At 34.9% G+C, this 20830-nt stretch overlaps 2 protein-coding genes across 2 annotated transcripts in view; one reads left to right on the top strand and one right to left on the bottom strand.

The window, feature by feature from the left end:
- The first annotated feature begins 4524 nt into the window (after positions 1 to 4524).
- LOC106874298 (trafficking protein particle complex subunit 5) lies at positions 4525 to 19190 on the top strand. The gene is made up of 7 exons (XM_014921979.3): positions 4525 to 4610; positions 7240 to 7328; positions 8283 to 8409; positions 9829 to 9886; positions 13707 to 13766; positions 16376 to 16440; positions 17851 to 19190. The coding sequence occupies exons 1-7, from the start codon at positions 4548 to 4550 to the stop codon at positions 17947 to 17949; spliced, it is 561 nt and encodes a 186-aa protein (XP_014777465.1). The 5' UTR covers positions 4525 to 4547; the 3' UTR covers positions 17950 to 19190.
- Positions 19008 to 20830, bottom strand: part of LOC106874297 (biogenesis of lysosome-related organelles complex 1 subunit 6) — a 32741-nt gene continuing 30918 nt past the window's right edge. Inside the window, exon 8 of the mRNA XM_089357430.1 lies at positions 19008 to 19392. The gene's annotated coding sequence lies outside the window, so the exon portion shown is untranslated. The remainder of the gene's footprint in view (positions 19393 to 20830) is intronic.

The following is a 20830-nucleotide window of genomic DNA, read 5'->3' as shown; positions in this document are numbered from 1 at the left end:
AAAAGTACTTTAACAACTATGTGTGCCCTCTACATCACAATTTTCGCCGCTTTGCCGATTTGCCTATTTCTGCTCTCATTGCTCATCTGTCGAAATATCTTCAAAGAGGCAAATAGTTTTAGTGCCTGTCTATATTGCACATTCGTCACATTCAGCATCCCAGAAGAACCATCATTCGAGTATGGATCGGAGTTCCTATGAACAATAACCTAAAATGTTCCGAAAAATTGGGGCGTATACCTTTCCTCTGTGGCCTTTCCACATAGCCAAAATTATTGTAACCAGAGCGAAGCGCTTTATAATTTCAACGTGCAATCCTACAATACTGTAACACAGACATGTGTAAACTGCAGCCCATGAAACTTCCTAATTGGCACGCCTAACGAAAAATTATCTGGAATTGTTTTAGTGGTGCCGGCCCGCCTGATGATGAACCATGTCTCATGCGGTCGACTCTCCAAAAAGGTTGCTTATGCCTGCTGCTGTAACACAAGTCTGATAGAGGTACAAATTTTTCCCAGCGGGGTGGCTTCTATATCACTCATCCAGTTACAAATATCAACCAAATTCCCTTCAAATAACATTTCACCATCTTAAAGAAAGGAAGAACCTGTCAGTTAGTGAAGTCGTGGTAGTGTAATCCTAGTGCAGGCTTATGATGGAATCGTTCATGGTTGGAGCGGTTTCGTCACAGGTCAGCTTGATCAGAAATTATCTAGGATGAAACAACACAAGCTTTCCCAAGCAAAGTGCATTTTCAGAAGACGTGTTCGTGACTTTATGACAATTCCATAGCTCGATCAGTGTGTCTTGAAAGTAAACTGGTCTATGAGAATCACTCAGCAAAATAGAAGATCCCTTCGTAAATATTTGCTAGTCCAGTCTGCCAGCACTCGGTTTGCCATTCAAAAACTGCATCCTATATTATCAAATACAGCCAACATTAATAGCATCTCCCTCGTCTACGATCTCAACAAACCTTAGTAATCGTATCCATGCCGTAGAGTTAACTCCAACTATGGAGAGCATGACGGGATAGATCTACCAATCTACCACCAATGAAGTATCCTGTATTGAGGTGTTCCAGTCCCAACACTCACTATTTGGATAACATGGCCTAATTAGGCAGCTTATCTCATGTTTTTTTGTTTGTTTGTTTTTCTGTGTTTTGTTTTGTTTTGTTTTGTTTTGTTTTGTTTTGTTTTGTTTTGTTTTGTTTTGTTTTGTTTTGTTTTGTTTTGTTTTGTTTTGTTTTGTTTTGTTTTGTTTTGTTTTGTTTTGTTTTGTTTTGTTTTGTTTTGTTTTGTTTTGTTTTGTTTTGTTTTGTTTTGTTTTGTTTTGTTTTGTTTTGTTTTGTTTTGTTTTGTTTTGTTTTGTTTTGTTTTGTTTTGTTTTGTTTTGTTTTGTTTTGTTTTGTTTTGTTTTGTTTTGTTTTGTTTTGTTTTGTTTTGTTTTGTTTTGTTTTGTTTTGTTTTGTTTTGTTTTGTTTTGTTTTGTTTTGTTTTGTTTTGTTTTGTTTTGTTTTGTTTTGTTTTGTTTTGTTTTGTTTTGTTTTGTTTTGTTTTGTTTTGTTTTGTTTTGTTTTGTTTTGTTTTGTTTTGTTTTGTTTTGTTTTGTTTTGTTTTGTTTTGTTTTGTTTTGTTTTGTTTTGTTTTGTTTTGTTTTGTTTTGTTTTGTTTTGTTTTGTTTTGTTTTGTTTTGTTTTGTTTTGTTTTGTTTTGTTTTGTTTTGTTTCGTTTCGTTTCGTTTTGTTTTTGTTTTTTTTTCAAAGAACTTGGCTCTGATAATGAATAAATATTTTATGGATAACAGATTTACTTCTGAAATATTCAGAGGTCTTTTTATCATATTGATTGTTGCCACTCGAAAATTATTTTCGCCGTCTGTTTTTTTTTTTTTGTTGTTTTTGGGGGGGTTTTTCAGATCCATTGAGGTCATTTTTTTTCATACAATTAAAATTCGCCTTCAATAAAGTATTTCAATTCTTATTTACATATTTTTCTCTTACTGTTTACAAAAAGTTGGTAAAAAATTAAGTGAACTTCAAGCTGCTTACCAGTTATCTCTATTGTCTTCTCCGGATTTCCATTTTGGCATTTCAGTTCATTTCTTGATATGTCTGCCCAAATACATTTTCTGAATTTTCTTCTCGCGTATTCCCTTTACCAGAATCAATGAAATAAGGTTATTTTATTATTATTGATGCTCATTTCGACGAATTAACCAATAAACCAGGTTTAAGTTGCTGTAGAGTCCAAGGGAGATAACTATAGTTGTTCCTTTTGAATCCGAGTTTGAACTATCTGTTGGGTTACTGAAGCACTTGTTTAAAAGGCGATGGGACTGAACAGTGGTTTAAATACATTACACAAATTAGCTTCATTCTTTCTGGTTCTAAATCCAAATCCAACCAGGATTGCCTTAGCATTTTCATCTCTAAGTGATCAATAAAATTAATACCAATTAACTTTATAACTTTGGCATTGCATCTAATAAAACCATTTAGTAACCAATGCTTTGAAGAGTCACATCTTCTTCTCTCCTTGAAATTCTGGGATACCATACCAATATGGAAAATTGTCATTTCTGAAGTTACAACAGGTAAAGGCTGACAGAATCGGTAGAGCAACAAGTTGCTCTTAATCTGTCGCCTGGATTAACACTGTCAACTAGCCCTTGGGTGTTTTTGCCAGAGTCCTTCAGCTGTGAGAGATAAAAGGTAAGTGGCGTCACTGTGGTTGGTGATATCCCTTCCCATGTGGACTGGTGTTGTAAGACATAAGCATACCGGGATTGGTTATCTGTATAGGATTCCTAGTGAATTGCTTGCCCGGGATCATATAATACTGTTTAAGGTGGATCTCTTCAGGTACCAGATTATCCAGTAAATTTGTACCTACTAATGTTACTCGTAAATCGCATATATTCCCGTATATCACCGAACAGCGATATCAGAAACATAAATAAGAAGCCTAAATATGTTTACATTAGCATAGTTTTATGTGGGTGAAGTGAACATTGGTAAGAAAACGAAAGAATTCGAAATGAAAAAAATCTTTTAAGAATTACATCAAAATTATGTTGATTTTAGTTTTTGACCTTATTGTTACATGAGGTATATTAAAGAATAACGTTCACATTTTATATACCATTTTCTTTTATATTTGAAAACTTCTGGTGTCATCCTTCTTATTATGTCATTCGAGCCGATTCGTACCCTACTTGTAATTCGAAACTTTAGGGAGAGCCGAAGATATAAAAGTAATATCGGGTCCTAAATTCTGCTGAAGCAAGATACAATGCAGAGTGACTTTGTGGTGAAATTATTTGCTATAGAGTGAAGTTGTTTAGCCCCAGGTCAATCCCGATCAAAGGCCTTCCAGGTGTTACCTTGCCGACGTTTTTTAAAATGTATCAAGAACTGTATTTTCGAATGTATCCATCAACAATCAAAGCTGGTTGTGTAAAATTTGTGGAAATTCAGTATTTCTCATTACAAGTTCATCAATTTTGTAAAATTAATTTATTCAATTAAGAAGTTATATTGGGAGTTTGGAATCAATGTTATTCTTCTGAAAATTGATTGTAATGTGTCTCCCAAATCTTGTCATGAATATTTGTTTTAATAGTTTCTTGAGTAACGATACATTTGGAGGTTGAATTCATAGAGCTGAGGGTAGGAACAAGAGATTGGATATTTGGAAATATTTCATTTTAGTTTTCTTCTCTATATAGGTTACAAATTTTATAGTCAGTGAAAGAAAAATACGGTCTTTTACATCCAATTATAGACATCATTTTAAAATGAGATTAGAAGTGTCAAAACGCGTGAAATACATCTGAAGAGCATCTTCAGAATTTATTGTAAAAAAAAAAAAATTCTGAGTATGGGAGCAGAGTTTCGGAAAATTCACTCGAGTCTGCTTTCTTTTCTCATAACTTTCAGAAAAATGGGTATTTTTTAATGAAATTTACTACAAATACCTTTCAAATGGTGTAGATTACGATTATATCGGAATTTTATATATATATATATATTTTAAAAAATGGTGAACTCGCATACATACATAAGGCATTTGTAAAAAAATTTCATCAAAAAAAACACCTATTCTTCTGAAAGCTACGAGGTTACAAAGCCGACTCAGGTGAATTTTCCGAAACTCCTCTTCCCACTCTCGGAAAAATTTGTTTACTACAAATTCTGATATAATCAGAATCTACAGCAATTGAAGCGTATTTGTAGAAAATTTCATTGAAAAATATTATTTTTTTCTAAAAGTTATGAGGAAACAAACTTGGTGAGACACAGTTGTGTGGATATCCCTACCATAATGTATAGTAGGGGCATTCGATTCAAATATAAACCCTCAATAAATATTAGAATAAGTAAAATAAAGAAAACATTTTTATCAACAGATATGTGTTTGAGAAACAATGGAAAAAACAATCAGTGCTACGAGAGAAAAAATCACTGACGGAAGACATTGTAAACTAGAGTAATTTTTCTGTAGGACCATATTCTCTGTTTACACCGTGTTTCCGTCAACATGTCGGGTGGAAAGCAGAGAATTTCCAATCTCGAAAAACCACTGGGCAAAGGAAAGCCCGAAGTAAGTAGAAAATATCAATTAACTTATGTGTTGTATCTATTTTACTTTATATGTTCTTTATGTATGTGTAATCAATTAATGTACCGTATGCTGATTAAACGTCAGCGTAGAAATTGTCGAAAGGAAAACTGCTAGTTTCTTGTCTTTTCAATTTCAAATAATTTTTTTATTAATCGAATCTTAATTATATATATATACTTACAATACATGTCGGGTATTTTAGATAGAAAATCTAATTAATGAGCTTTTAGATAGGTATAGCATTTTATTTTGCCTGGTGTTTTAAAAAATGGGCGTTATTTTTATGTCTCTTATTTGCTTCCCAGACCTTAGTTATATTGGTCTATAAACCAACTTACATGTCTGATTACAGTCATTTCTCCTCGATATTAATGTTTTTTAAAGAATATGGACTTTCCTGGCTATAATCTGGAGCCCTGTCTTTAATCAAAATATTTATTAATAGTTTTAGAACTTGATTTCAGTATTTTGCCATTTCACTTATTTACATTGTCAATGCGCTTGAGGAGAGCATGAACGTGATTGATTTCCATCCCATCACTTCTCTTCTAAATCTGAAACTTTAATGCCTAAGAATCAGCATGTTGGCACTCAGTCGTTGTTAGAATTCTGTTAAAGTAATGGTTTTCAAACTTTTACTTCGTGGCACAGAGAAAATGATAGTAACATTTTATATATATATGGGCGTTGGGTATACAAACTTACATTTGCTTTTATTAGAACCATCAAGTTGCTAATGTTGTTTTATTAGTAATACTTGCCTGTAACAAAAAAATAAATACGTAGTTCAAGACACTGAAGCATTAGTTTAAATTTTTCTCAAGTCTTAAATTCCACTTTTAAAAACCAGTGACACATCTAGATTCTACTTGTAATGCACCATCAAAGAATCAGTGTCTTTAAGACTTCTTGATTTCTTTACGTACAACAGACGTTGACAATGCTAAGTTGATATATTTAAAGAACTCATCTTTACTATTAATTTGTTGTAATGTCCACATCATAAATATTGGGTTTTAATTATAGTAGCTAATTAACAAAATCATTTGGGCATCGGAGTACTTGCAATATTTGTTCCAATCCCCTGTACTCTGTCAACTTTGCTTTTCATAATAATACTTGCTGTGTCTGGAGAAAGGGACAGTGTGTATTAAAAATGCAAGCCCTCTGAGACCAGTAATTTGCTGTTATTAAAGTTGCATTGAAACTGTTGCAGATCAAAATGTGCAGGAATGACCCAAGATGGGGGGAAATTCCAGAGACAGCAAAAGTTCAGGATGAGAAGACTGTGCAAAATGGGTAACGGGCAGTGCAAAGCTAGAATAAGGATACGACAAGGGGAGGCGAATAATAGAAAGACAAGTACCATGTGTGAATAATATGTATATATCCCCTCTTGTCTATCAAATGAAGCATGGCTGCTTTCACACACATAAATATATATACGTGACAGAATTTCCACCTACCAAATTCACTCATCATCATCATCATTTAATATCTGTTTTCCTTGCTGGCATGGGTTGGATGGTTTGACAGGAGCTGGTATACAGAGGACTGCTCCAAGCTCTACTGTCAGCTTTGGCATGATTTCCACAGTTGGATGCCTTTCCTAAAGCCACTTAACAGAATGTACTGGGTACTTTCTGCATGGTGCCAGCACCAGTGAGGTCACCAAGTAACTTGCCAGACAAATACTTCTCAATTGAGTGTGGGAATGGTATTGATGGAGGTGGCTTTGTGCCAAGGGATGAGAGGTCAAACTATGATACAAGGACAGAAACAGGTGTCTTGCTGTAGAGGAGTTACATGGCTACCGCAATTAGAGACAGAGAAAGAAAATGGTGGTGCACATTGCCAGGGCATACCCTCAAAGTACAAAGCAGTGAATGTAAGTGAAATGGTACAGAGAATTGGTCAGAATGAGTGAGCAGGGAGTTCACCAGTGCAAAATGAGGGTGAGTGAGACAAGAGGAGAAGGGGAATGCAAGCACAAGCATAAGGGAAGTGACAGGATAGCAATAGTACAGGTGACAGGGTTGGGAAAAGGAGAGAGATTACAAAGTGGTGTTGGACTGCAGGAGCAGGGTGGGGAGTGACATGCATAGTGTATAAAGATGTAGTTTATTTCAAGGTGAGAAGGTGAATTAATGTAACCTGTGTGTGAAGAGGGCATAATACACAGCACTTGCAGAACTCAACTTCACTGAGGTAAGCGGGTCTTCTCAAGAGCCTAATATTGCCAAATATCTCAGTCCATTGTCATCACCTCCTTTGAGGCACAGCATCCTGAGATCAGCTCTCACTACTTTATCCCATGTCTTCATATATATATATTTATATATACTCACTCATACACACATACATATATGTATGTGAATGCATGATATAAAGATTGTCATGTAAACATAAAAGCCTGTGCCCCTCAAATGAATCTCTTGTTCTACATTGTGTTACAGGCACTCCCTTATAACTCTTATTATAAGAACCCAATAACTAATGGTCCCATCAGTCACCCTGATATAAAATATGACAATATTTATATGCTAAATATTCCTGTTGGTCTGTCATCTTCAAACAAAAACTTAGCATGATTTTTAATCTTTTCCAGGTGAACATTGCAAGTTTTGCTTTGCTCTTCTCTGAGATTGTCCAGTATTGTCAGAATCGTGTTTATACAGTACCAGAGCTTCAGAATAAGTAAGTATATCACTCATTCTATTGACTAATCCTTGTTGTTACTGTCCATTTGAATGAAGCGTTTAAGTTTGTATGGTTCTCAGATAGTGTAACTTGGGATAAAGTAGTGCACCTTTCTTGCTTCACTTACCTATCAGTGCAGAGGTATGTGCAACAATAAAGCAGTCAGAAATGGAATATCTGAGTCAATAAAAATTACTTGACCTTGGCTGTAGGTTTGAGATTAAATCAATTTCTTGTTTCATTATGTATGTGACAAAGGTAACAGACTGGCAGAATTGCTAATGCTTTGGACAAAAGCATTTCTTCTGGCCCAACTTTTCTTTTCATCCTTGCAGGGTCAATAGAATAAATTACCATTCAAGTATTGGGCTTGATGTAATCGACTTAACCCTACTCCTCCCCTTAAAATTGCTGGCCTTGTGCCAAAACTTGAAACAACTATGCATATGACAGATACTGTTCAATTACACTAATCACTTCATTTTACTATTAAGTATAAAAAGCAGATCTTCCAAAATTGTTACTTGTGATAGATTAACTTTTTATCCAGAAGGATATATCTATTTCACATCCATGAGCTCAGGTATGGCTGCTGTGCAGTTAAGAAGTTCACTTTGCAATTACCTGGTTTTGTGTTTGATCCTACTTCAAGACAAATGCTTCTTCTGGCATAGCCTTGACCAAAATTGTGAGTAGAATTTATTAGACCAAACTGTGCTGAAGACCTTCATGTGTGTATATAGACCTCTGTGTGTATGTGTGTGTTTCATCATTGATAAGAAAACTGAAAACTAGTGCTTTATGCATAAAGTCTCTCCTAGTATTCATTCTGTGCAAAGTTCCAGACATTACCTTATCAACTCGTATTTTTTTTTATGATCAGTGTGTTAAAAATAATGTATGATTTACTTATTTGATCAACCTATATTTTTTTTCTGTTCCCTTCTTCAGATTGTCAGAGTTTGGCTACCATATTGGTTCCCATATCCTTGATCTTCTTTACCTTCGTGAAAAAGGCTACAAGAGAGAAATCAAACTCCTCAATATGCTACTGTTTGTGAAATCTAACCTTTGGAAAGTAAGTCAGTACAATTCATAGAAAACAGAGTTGGGGAGTATTACCTTACTAGGAAGCAGGTGAAGATTAGTGTCAGGATAGACAGTTGAAAACTCTGCCTCAATGTAATCTTGTTTGTCCCATGCAAGCATGGTAAAACAGAATTTAAAATGATTGCCAGTGCCGCTGGACTGGCTCCTGTGCAGGTGGCACATAAGATACACCATTTTGAGCGTGGCCGTTGCCTGTACCTCTGGACTGGCCTTCATGCCAGTGGCACGTAAAAGCACCCACTACACTCTCAGAGTGGTTGGCGTTAGGAAGGGCATCCAGCTGTAGAAGCTCTGCCAAATCAGATTGGAGCCTGGTGTAGCCATCTGGTTCACCAGTCCTCTGTCAAATCGTCCAACCCATGCTAGCATGGAAAGTGGACGTTAAACAATGATGATGACAATGGTGGTGGAAGACTCTTCACAAATTTCTCACCTTTATTGTTAAGAAACTAAAACTATAACATTCTCTATTTGAAGAACAAATGGAAATTTTTCTTTTAATAAGTAAGGAAGGAATACAAGTTGTTGTATTTTGAAGTGGCCAACTTCTATCATGAACTGAGTCTTCCGAGAGCTAATGTAACATCAGTTTTACATTAATGTTGTTGTTTGTAGCAGTGAGCCATGGTACCTCCATAAAGCTAAGTAGACTAGTCTTAGACATATATAGTGCAAGAACAAGTTACAATTTACCAATCTAACATTTCTTTCTTTGGTAACATATTGTCTTGACTATATATGGCTTTTGCTATGCTGCATATGTTGGTAGACACACTGTTGGTAGACTAACACATAACTGACTTGGAAAAAGGAAGGAACACATTGACTAGTGCTGTCCTAAAGATACAAAATGATGTGATTTGATCAATACTTTACTTGACCTATAGCCTAACTCATTAGTGACTTCATGAGTAGCTAATACTCACTGCATCTATTTTATCTTATTATGGAATGATGAAGATATTTTAGGAGTCAACTTTATTAATAGTAGTCCAGGAGATCCCTAATATTAAGGTATTGGGAAACCAAAGTTGATTCTTAATTGAGTTATTAAAAGTCTAAAAATTAAGTTTGATAAAGATAACCATGAGAGTAAAGCAACACATTTAGTAACATTGCAGTTGAGTTCAAATCTTGTACAAGTTGACTCTGCTTTTCACCTCTCCAGGGGATAAAATAAATTGTTTAGTCCCAGGTTAGCTCTGATTGAGCAAGCCTATGGTCAAAACTATTCCAACCATGGCCCTCCACTCTTTTTTGCTTGGGAAGCAAGCTTCTTAGCCACACCTCGAAAATTGGGTACAAAAAAACGATTCAAAAAAGAAAAATTACAAGTAAAGAGAAATAAATATTTCCATTCACTGTTTTTCCTTAATTTTTCTTTCAGACATTATTTGGGAAAGAAGCTGATAAGCTAGAACATGCAAATGATGATGAACGTACATGTATCCTTTTCAATTTACTTTTCGCTGTATGTTTGAACTCTCACAACAACCACTAAGAAGTGGTATCAGTTGTTCTGTATGTTCATTTTATAGTTGTTTAGATGGGTTTATAGATGAGGAAGATTACTAATACATACTGCACTAATATATTATATTACAGACACAGATATTAGAAATTTGTGTGGCTCCTTGGTTAAGTGACTTTTAAGTCCAGTCAAAACAATGTGAGTAGATGTGATAGACAGAATTTGCAAGAAGCTCGTGTGTGTGCGTGCGTAAGACAGTCGGCAACTGTCCTCTTATATCCAGACAATAAGCCTACCTATTTCCTTAATGGCATGTCAACTTTGAAGGATTCTTGAGATTATCTCCCCTTCTTATATGGAGCTGTCTTAATTGCCATTTGGTAAATGTTACACATCCTCTCGAGGCAAAGATAATTTTAATAATCAAGAATCTATATTGTATGGTATTTGATATATCTGTACTTGTTTATGTTGGTCATATACATACCACTGGCCAGTGTGAGTTATTTCTCTTAGGTTATTTTTTTTTTAATTTTTACGTTTGTGTGTGTGTTTTTATATTTCTTTGTCTTGATATCATGTGATGGTTGTAAGTGAACATCACTGTCATACTGGGTGGGACAGAGAGGATGGGCGTTTTTGAAAAATTCACAAAATCCTTAATTTTAGCTGCAAACAAATTTTATTGACATCAATGTGTTCGTATTGAATTAGCATTTGTCAAAATCAAGTGTGGAAAACAACATCCATCATGTGATGTCCATTTTCATTGATGCATTTCTGAAGGCGTTCTTGGAAGTTGGCTTCCACTCTCTCTAGCATTGTTAATTTGGGCGACTTCTACTCGAATAGCTTCCTTCAAATCATCCAATGTACAGGCCTTATGCTCATACATATGTGCCTTGAGGTTTCCCCACAAGAAATAATCACACATGGACAAACCAGGAGACCAAGGGGACCAAGGAACATCAGCAAAACTGGAAATGAGGCAGTCACCGAAGAGAGGGCGAAGAACGTCCATTGATGCTCTGGCTGCGTGGGCCATTGCCCCATCCTGCTGAAACCACACATGTCAAATAGGCATACGTTTTCGTCATAATTCAAGTACAAAGAAGTTGTTTATCATCTTAATGTAATGCTCAGGGTTCACAGTAGCAGCATTTCCATTATTGTCTTCAAAATAGTAAGGACTAATGACGGCAGCTTTTCCAACAGCACACAGATTGTCACTTTTGGGCTTTTGTGCAGTTCTCTCGGATTTTCAAGAGCCCAATAACGACAGTTCTGTTGATCCAACATGCCATTGAGATGAAAATGAGGTTGTCATTTGCCTCAAAAATTGCTTCTATCTGACGTGAGAAATTAAGCCACTGTGCATAGTCCCATGGTTTCAACTGTTGCCCAATGACCAATTTGATGGGTGGAAATGCAGGTCTTCATGCAAAATACGCCTTAATAATCGATTACCAATGTCAAGTTCAGTGGAATGCCTCTGAGCAGAGTGATTTGGACTTCATATCAAATTTTGTCTGCCACATTCTACATTTTCAGGTGTTCATACCGTTCATGGCACCCCCACCCATTTCCTATTCATTAGTGTACCTTGTGTATGAAGTGCATTCACCCAATGTAAGATTGTGTAACTGGTGGGAACAGCCTGATTTCAGTGAATGTTGAAGTGATGCTGAACTGCTGTGGCAGATTTGTTATTTTTCCTGTAACTATCATAGGCAAACATACACTGCTCTATCGTCCACAATACCATGGCTTCACCTGCAAAGAAAAAGAAATGCTAAGACGCCATAGACCGAACGGTACCTGTCGGACATATGTCCCTCCCCCTGGGGCTGAGTAATAGCCATTTCAAAAACGTCCATCCTCTCTGCCCTACCCTGTACAAGTCAAATCATTTATTTCTAATCTTCTGTGAAACATGTCCAGTCTAGAGGAAATATTACTTTACTTGGAAACAATTCCATTGTTCATCTTTTCTTATATAAAAGGTTTTTACCCCTTTTGAGATATTGTATTATTATTATTATTATTATTATTATTTTATTACTAAGTGAGGATGCATGGCCTAGTAGTTAGGGTGTTGCACTCATGATCGCTAGATCATGGTTTCAATTCCTAGACCAAGTGGTGCATTGTGTCCTTCAGCAAAACACTTCATCTTATGTTACTTTGCGATCACTTCAACACCTGGCATGTGGTACAACATGCACCTTTTCAGACAACATCAATTTGATGGAGGGAGTGAGCTAATGTACATCACATACATTTGATCACTATAAAAAAATCATTTGTGCAAGTCATTCAGCAAAAGCTGAACACTTATATGTTATTTTCAACGAGAGAGTCCGTCATATTACTAGCAGTACTGGTGAAAATTCCACAGCCAATTTTATGGTACAGTGTCAGCCATAGACCTTCCACTTGATAATAATATCTTGTCATTTCCTTCATAATCTTTTGGTTAATTTCTAGGAAGTCTTGTCTATTCTCATTGGTTGTATTTTCTCTTCTAGCTTGGCTTCTCACACTGACTTGTGAAAAATATTCTTGCCTATAATCATCATTCGTATTTTGCCTTCTTTCTTGGTTAACATATCTCATTCTTTCCTCATTAGCTTCAGCTTCATTGTTCAACACATAACACCTAGTTCCACTCCTTGTATTAATTTCATTTTTTTTCTAATGAGTTTCATTGTTCCTAATAAAATGTGTATGTATGCGCATGCCATTAAATTTCATTTGAATCTCTTTTTCTCTCTCTTACACATTTTTACTATCCCATTTCCACAGCTTGAAAAATATTTTGCACCACAGGAATTTATAGTTAACACACTCTCTCTCTCTCTCTCTCTAATTATGAATCATTATATGTTTGTAATGTTATTGATCTTTTTTTTATAGCTTCAACTCTTTTATAACAGAATAGGTTATATATAGTAAATAGTTTGTTCCCACAGGTTTTGGAAGCAAGTTTTCATCTATATATATATATATATATATATATATATATATATATATAAGGCCTTGCTGTCCACTCATGAAAACACATAGTAAATGATCCACAAGCATTCAAGTAAATTGAATCCTGAACTTGGTCCATTTGCCAAAAGGTTTGCAAGGCACCAGCAGGCCTCAAGAGACACATTCGTGTCCATAGAAAATGATTAACACTTTGTTTTACTGAACCCTCATTTGTCATTTATGACGAGAGAATCCATCATATATATATATATGTATATATACACACACACACACACACACTTTAAGTTGTAATACTGAAATCAAACCAAATAATATTTTGAAATCAGTTAATACATACATTTCAGGTTTACATAATATATAATAAGGAATTGCATCCATTATGCAATCCTTGTTTTAACTGTGGAAGGTTTACATAATGGATGCATTTCCAATTATATATATTACATAAACCTGAAACATACATATTAAGTGATATCTAAATATCACTATTTGGTTTCACTTCATTATTGCAACTTATATGACTCAATGCCAGTCTTGATTCCACTTATGTGGATACTCTAACAATGATTTGGAGTAGTTTGTTATATTTGACTTGAGTCAAAAATTGTACCATTAACCGGTTCTTAGTGTAACCCGAAATACATACATATATATACACACACACACTCTAGCATATTCTGTTCTTGTTCATTTTACTCTTAATATTTTCATCATATAAATTAATTATATCTGTGTTGTTGACCTTTCCTGTGAATTAGGACCCTACCCAGTTGTTTGTCTTTAACTTTTTTGAACAGATTATATCATTGAAAAAGAACCTTTGGTTAACAGGTTTATTTCAGTTCCTAAGGATAAAGGTAAGAATTTGTTTTGTCTTAAATCTCTCTCTCCCTCTCCCTCACACACACACACACACACAATTGAGTAAGAAGACAGCATAAATGAGATACAGTTCAGTTTTTTGTCAGAAAGAGGTATTATCAGTGTCCTCTTCCTGGTGAAACAAATGCAGAAGTACTTAATTAGAAATAAGCCACTCTACCTCACATTCATCAGTATATAGAAGGCTTTTTGATAGGGTACTATGCCTGTTAACTGGTGGTGGCTAAGAAACTTAGGAGTAGATGAATAACTTGTATGGTTATGCAAGCTACATGTGGATAAGCAACCAGCAAAGTGAGGGTTAGCAATAAGTTCATCAAAGAATTTACCAAACAGGTTGATGTTCATATGGGCTTAGTTCTAAGCCCTTTCCTGTCCACCAAACAATAACAGACAACAGCTGTCCATGGGAACTTGTGTATGCTAATGACCTAGTTCTTATACCTGAATCTATAATAGAATTAATGAAAAAAATCCAAACATGGATGTAAAAATCTAGAACCATGGTGTTTGAATGTATACTTAGCAAAGACTAAAGTTTTAAGTACCCGTGCCAGTGCCATATAAGTTGCACCCATGCCAGTGCCACATAAAAAGCTACTTGTTCAGAGCCACTTAAAAACCTCCCATGCCAGTGCCACATATAAAGCACCCAAGCTTGTGCCATATATAAAGCACCCATGCTGGTTCCACATATAAAACACCCATGCCAGTACCACGTAAATAGCACCCAGTATACTATATAAAGTGGTTGGCATTAGGAAATGCATCTAGTCATAGAAACCATGCCAAAACAGACAAATTGGAGCCTGAACAGTTCTTTGATTGTCAAACCATCTGACTCATGCTTGCATGGAAAACGGATGTTGAATGATGAGAAAATATAAACAGAATCCTATTACATCAAGGGTAAAATGAAAAAAAGCAGTTGAAATCATATACAGTGTACCTAGTGCAAGCTAGGGCTGTACAAGAGGTGTTGTAGGATTACAGGCAAGCTGTGAAGGTAGACTTCTTACATGTCTCCAGTAAGAGTACTTGTGAAATATATGTTTACAAATACCCAAAAGGTTCCTTACATGTAGTTGATAGCTTTTGTTACATAACTGACCTAATTAGCAGTGGAGGTGGGTGTTGTGAAAGTATAGTAACCCGAGTAAAAAAGGGAAAGAAAATTCTAGAAGCTATTACCTCTGCTGATAACAAAGAGTTTTGCTCTCAGAGTGAAAAGCAGATTTTATGATTCTTGTGTGTGAACTGCAATGCTACAGGGTAGTAAGACATGGGCTCTGAATGCAAAGCACTTGCAAAGAAAAGAAAGAAATAAAGCTTGCATGTTCCATTGGATGTGCAATGTAATTGTGCATGAATGATAGTGTACAAATTAGCTGAAAAAATAACTGAATCTCATGAAAGTGATGACTACTGTCCGCAAAGACTGGTAATTTTTGCCACTAAAGATCCACCCACCATCAAAGTATGACAGAACAGACGTTAAAGTGATGATGGCAGTTGGCATCTTGGTTTTGTCTGTGTTCAACCTTCCCCTTCTCTTACCTTTTATCAACTTTCACCCATCAAACAGTAGTGAGGGATGGTATCAAATCAGTATCCAATCCTCTACCATCATTCTTTATCACGCTACCTTTTCCTTGGCATATCACCTGAGTGGCAGGAATGGCATCAGATCTTCCTATATTCAATCTCCATTAGTGTTACCCTTTTTTATTTCTAACCATCACTTCTCTCTCTTCCATCATTCTTATTGACTCTTCTCTCACACACACATTACTCCCTTTAACTAATCATGTGAAAGTGTTACTGATAGGCTAAGTAATGTAATGACAAGCAGAATAAGATGACTTTAGCTGTTTTGTTAACATATTTCTTATGAAATACACTGCCTTTGTTTCAATTTTGAAAATAATAAAGAATTTATTAAAATAACTTTGTCGTTATTAAGCTAGCATTTGGAATATAAACTAATATGAAATTTTGATGGAAGCTTTTCTTGAATCAAAAAGTTTGATTCATAAAGGCAAGTTGGTGTCAAAAGTCATGTGATTAGTGTTATAAACTATAATATTCTCTTATTAATTTGTTTCTATAATAGTAAGTAGCACATAAAATATAATCTTATTTTGAATTGAGCATGAAAGTGCAGCACAGTGTCAAATGATGTTGATGGATGGATACTGTCTTTACCTAATATAAAACATGTCTTAATCATTGGACAGCCATGATCAATGGATTAGATGGCAAGTAGAACAAAGTTTGAATAAAATCGTTGTTTAGCCTAATCAAAAGAAGGCTTTTATTCAAACTTTGTTCTGCTTGCCGTCTAATCCATTGATTATGGCTATCCAACAATTAAGACAGGCAGCATCCATCCATCAACGTCATTCAACACTGCACCACACTTTCATACTGAATTCAAAAGAGGATTTCTATATTTTTATCTGCTATTATTATAGAAAAGAATTAATAAGAAAATATAGGTTTACAACATACAGTACAGTAAATGGCTATATTACACACATTTATTTAATCCACAAAATTGTCTTCTTGTTTTCACTGACATCAGGTAGTTTGAACTGTGCAGCATTTACAGCTGGAATTTTGGAAGCAATACTAAATGGAGCAAATTTTGTGAGTACTATTTGATTTATCTGGCTTAGCATTTTTATAAATTAACAGATTTTGTTTCCAAATATTCCTGAACACATATGCTAAACAAATACACACTATATTTAATGTGCATTTGTTTAGCTGTGAATTTCTCTCTCTATAAGATAGTAGAAGTTTAGCAACAAAAAGGTTGCCTGAAAAAATATTAATCTACAGTTTAAATACAATAAACAGAAAAAAACTAATTAGCAGAAATTGCTACTTAGTTATTTATTATTCAGTTTTTGACTAGAATCCTGATAATAGCTGCATTATTTAATTGGTTCTGTTGAGATATTATATCATCATTATTGTTTATACATGTACTTTTATGCTGGCATCTTTTGTTACAATATTTTTGTTGAAATATAATTAATTTTGAAAATAATGAAGAATAACTTGGTCATTATTAAGCTAGTGTTTGGAATATGAATTAAATGAAATTTTGAAGGAAGGTTTTAATCTAAATCACTTTAAACAAAGAAGTTTGTATCATGGGTCCAGGAGCAATCCCATGTCTGTTAGTATCAAAAGACTAATCCATTCAGTATGGTTGGACAAGACTTGCTGAAGCAGTGTTCTACAGCCTGATATTCTTCCTGTCAACAACCCTCACTTGTTTCCAAGGCAGATAGTATTTCCCTATGCCCAGATATGTTTTTACAAAATATTGGAAATGAATGACATTGCTTGTATGACATTCATTTACAGCTATTGCACACTGTCAAGACAAAGAGACACACACATTATATATATATATATATATATATAAAATCTTCATTTAGCATCAGCTTTCCATGCTGGCATGGGTTAGGCAGTTTGACTGAAACTGGTAAACTGAAGAGCTGCACCAAGTTCCAGTCTGATTTAGCATGGTATCTATGGCTGGATGCTCTTCCTAACACCAACCTCTCCAAGAGTGTAGTGCTTTTTACGTGCCACTAGCACAGGTGCCAGTTATGTGAACCGGCATTGGCCACAACTTCAATTTCATTTGGCTTGATGAATCTTCCCAAGCACAGCATATTGCCAATGGTCTCAATATACATACATGTATATATACACACATACACATATATATACACATGTTTATGGGGCATGTAAACAACACATCATTGATTGAATGATGTCAGTGTGAAAACATGCAGAAACACACATACTTCTGTAAGCTTACTGTCTACAAAATTTCATTAGCAAGGTATTAGTCAACCCAAAGTTATAGTGGAAGACACTTGTCCAAAGCCCTATGCAGTGAAATGGAACCTGAATCCAGGTGATTTCAAAGCAAACCCTAACCACACCGTCATACCTGGTGATGATGATGATAATATATTTGTAGAATTCCACCTTTTCAAATTTTCAAAGTTGGTTATTTTTATCTTTGATTTTCAGCCTGCCAAAGTGACTGTCCATTGGCACAAAGGAACCACTTTCATGATCAAGTTTGATGAATCAGTAATTGTCCGTGACAAAATGGTTGAAGGAAAATGAGAAGAAAATTTCAAATAATTTTGTTATAAGAAGAAACTTTACATGAGAAAGTGTGTGTATGTATGTGTATTCTGTATGAACCAGAACAAAAAAAAATAAGCTTATTTTAATGTAAATTACTGATATTTAAACTATAATTTAATGGTTTCGCACCTTTTGTTGTTGTTTATTATTCTGTAGACAATCGTTATTTCCAAATAATACTAAAACCATTCAGAAATAATTTCAACTTTTTAGTTAGGTTCTCTTCTGTGGACAAGTTTAGAATAAGCTGTTTTTTTTTCTTTTTTTTTTTTTAAATGGATGTTATTGTTATAGATGGACATTAAATTCTAGTCTTTGAATTAGTTTCTACCTCTCTCTCATTCTGTGAGACATTTTTATTTATACTGCAAAAAAGCCAACACTAAATGTCAGAGATTATTTAGCTCAGAGATCAAACACACCAACATCTTTTAACCCTTTTGTTACAATATTTCTGTTGAAATACAATTAATTTTGAAAATAATGAAGAATAACTTGGTCATTATTAAGCTAGTGTTTGGAATATAAATTAGATGAAATTTTGAAGGAAGGTTTTAATCTAAATCACTTTAAACAAAGAAGTTTGTATCATGGGTCCCGGAGCAATCCCATGTCTGTTAGTATCAAAAGACTAATCCAGTAACGTCATCATTTATAGTATCAGTTATGCAGCTATCATCCCTAAACAGAGCCATTGCTGGTAAACTGAAGACATTAGAGTGTCAGTTTTACATCCTGACGAATCAACAGTTTATATCCTATCATAATTCCAACACTGTGTTCCAAGCAAAGACACACAGTTTCCATATATCTTCACTTCTTTAAGACCAGGGACACTGTAACTTACAAATGTTTTCTTTTTTTTTTTTTTTTTTTTCTTTGTAGTGCTGAGCTCATATCTTAAACATAAGCTTGTCATAACAATCCTTTTCAGTGTCTCTGGAATAATTGATATATAAATCTCTAGAATACACAGACATGCAGTACCATCAATAAGAACTATAATAATCAAAGACAAAACTAAAAAACTTGAAAATATTTGTACACTCAAATTTTTTTTTTTAATTATTAAACAGGCAAAGATCCATTATATTATGAAAATCCAAAGCTTTCGTTAACTTTTCTTTCTCTCTGAACAAATTTTACTGTCCTGTTCATGTTCCAACATGTCTGTTAAATATCTGTATTTAATATTAAAATTACATTTTTAAGCAATTTGTAACTGCTTTGTTTAAATGTCTGTGGTGAATTACTAATACAATTATAACATTTTGGACTATTAACCCTATGTATATGTGTTAGTGGCTTAGTGAATAAGTGAGTTAGTCTTTGTTTTAGCAATAACAGTTCCCATTCTGAATCCTGTCAGCCATATATATATCCACATATAAGAGAGCTGATGGTGAGGGGAGATCAAACCTATTGATAAGAGGAAGGAAAATGAAATTTTGTGATATGCTTTTCTTATAGGCATTAATATTGAAAGCAACAAAGAAAATTAACTCCTTAGAATAAAGGGATCCCATAATTTGGTAGTTAACACAATTGGTTGAGCATTAAACAGAATAATTTGTGGTATACTCTTCACTCTCTCTTTTACTTGTTTCAGTCATTTGACTGCGACTATGCTGGAGCACCGCCTTTAGTCGAGCAAATCGACCCCAGGACTTATTCTTTGTAAGCCTAGTCCTTATTCTATTGGTCTCTTTTGCTGAACCGCTAAGTTACGGGGACATAAACACACCAGCATTGGTTGTGAAGCGATGTTGGAGGGACAAACACAAACACACACACATATATACATATATATATACATATATATGTCGGGCTTCTTTCAGTTTCCGTCTACCAAATCCACTCACAAGGCTTTATCGGCCCGAGGCTATAGTAGAAGACACTTGCCCAAGGTGCTACGCAGTAGGACTGAACCCAGAACCATGTGGTTCGTAAGCAAGCTACTTACCACACAGCCACTCCTGCACCTGAATATCTCTTTACATTATAAACTCAAATTATGCCTAAGGTCATAGGTCTCAAAAAGATAAAAGGCAATGCACCAGACTACAAGTATTAGCATGAATATAATAGACAATGCACTTGAAGACATTATCCCAACTTGACCACAGTCCAATGTCTAAAACCAGGGAAAAGAATGAGTCTGCTGGATTTTCCTTTTTTCTCTTTCTTTCTCTCTTAGAATATACAATAAAAAGAACAACAGAAGTATTAATTTCATTACAATAAAGAATTCACTTTGAATCTCAGTAAAGTTTAACACTGAACCACTCAACATAATATTTTAGTTATTTATATCCTCGCATTGTTGTAGCTTCCAAATGATGCCATACCATTGGCTTGGCAGGCAGGTCAACATTACCCCAGAACAGAATGTCAGTGTATCACAGGGTTAACCATTTACAGCTGAGTGAACTGGACCAACATGAAACAGTGTTTTGCTCAAGAACACAACACACCACCATCTGGGGATCAAAACCATGATTTTGCAATCATGAATGCAACACCCTAACCACTAGATTAGGGTGTTGCATCTTCTCACACACACACAGAAAAAGAGAGTCATAAAGGGATCTGAAATTTTAATAAATTTTAAAATCACTTAAATATTGAAAGGGTTTCAATATTTTAAGAAAAATACAAAAGTAACTGAAAAAAGTTTATAAAATTCCAGGCATCTTCATCGATTTTGACTTACCCTGAATGTGTTTGTGTCTCCACTCTTACTCTCACTTCCCACCCTTGCTTGCCTCCCTTGTACCTTTCTCTTCTCTCTTTCACTCTGTTTCTCCATTCCCTTTGCTCCTTCCTCCTCTCTCTCTCTCTCTCTCTCTCTCTCTCT

This window comes from Octopus bimaculoides, chromosome 9 (assembly GCF_046866305.1).
Source record: "Octopus bimaculoides isolate indiv1 chromosome 9, ASM4686630v1, whole genome shotgun sequence".
NCBI lineage: Eukaryota > Metazoa > Mollusca > Cephalopoda > Octopoda > Octopodidae > Octopus > Octopus bimaculoides.
The sequence above is the reverse complement of the archived record's forward strand: the minus strand, read 5'-3'. Positions and strand labels throughout refer to the sequence as shown.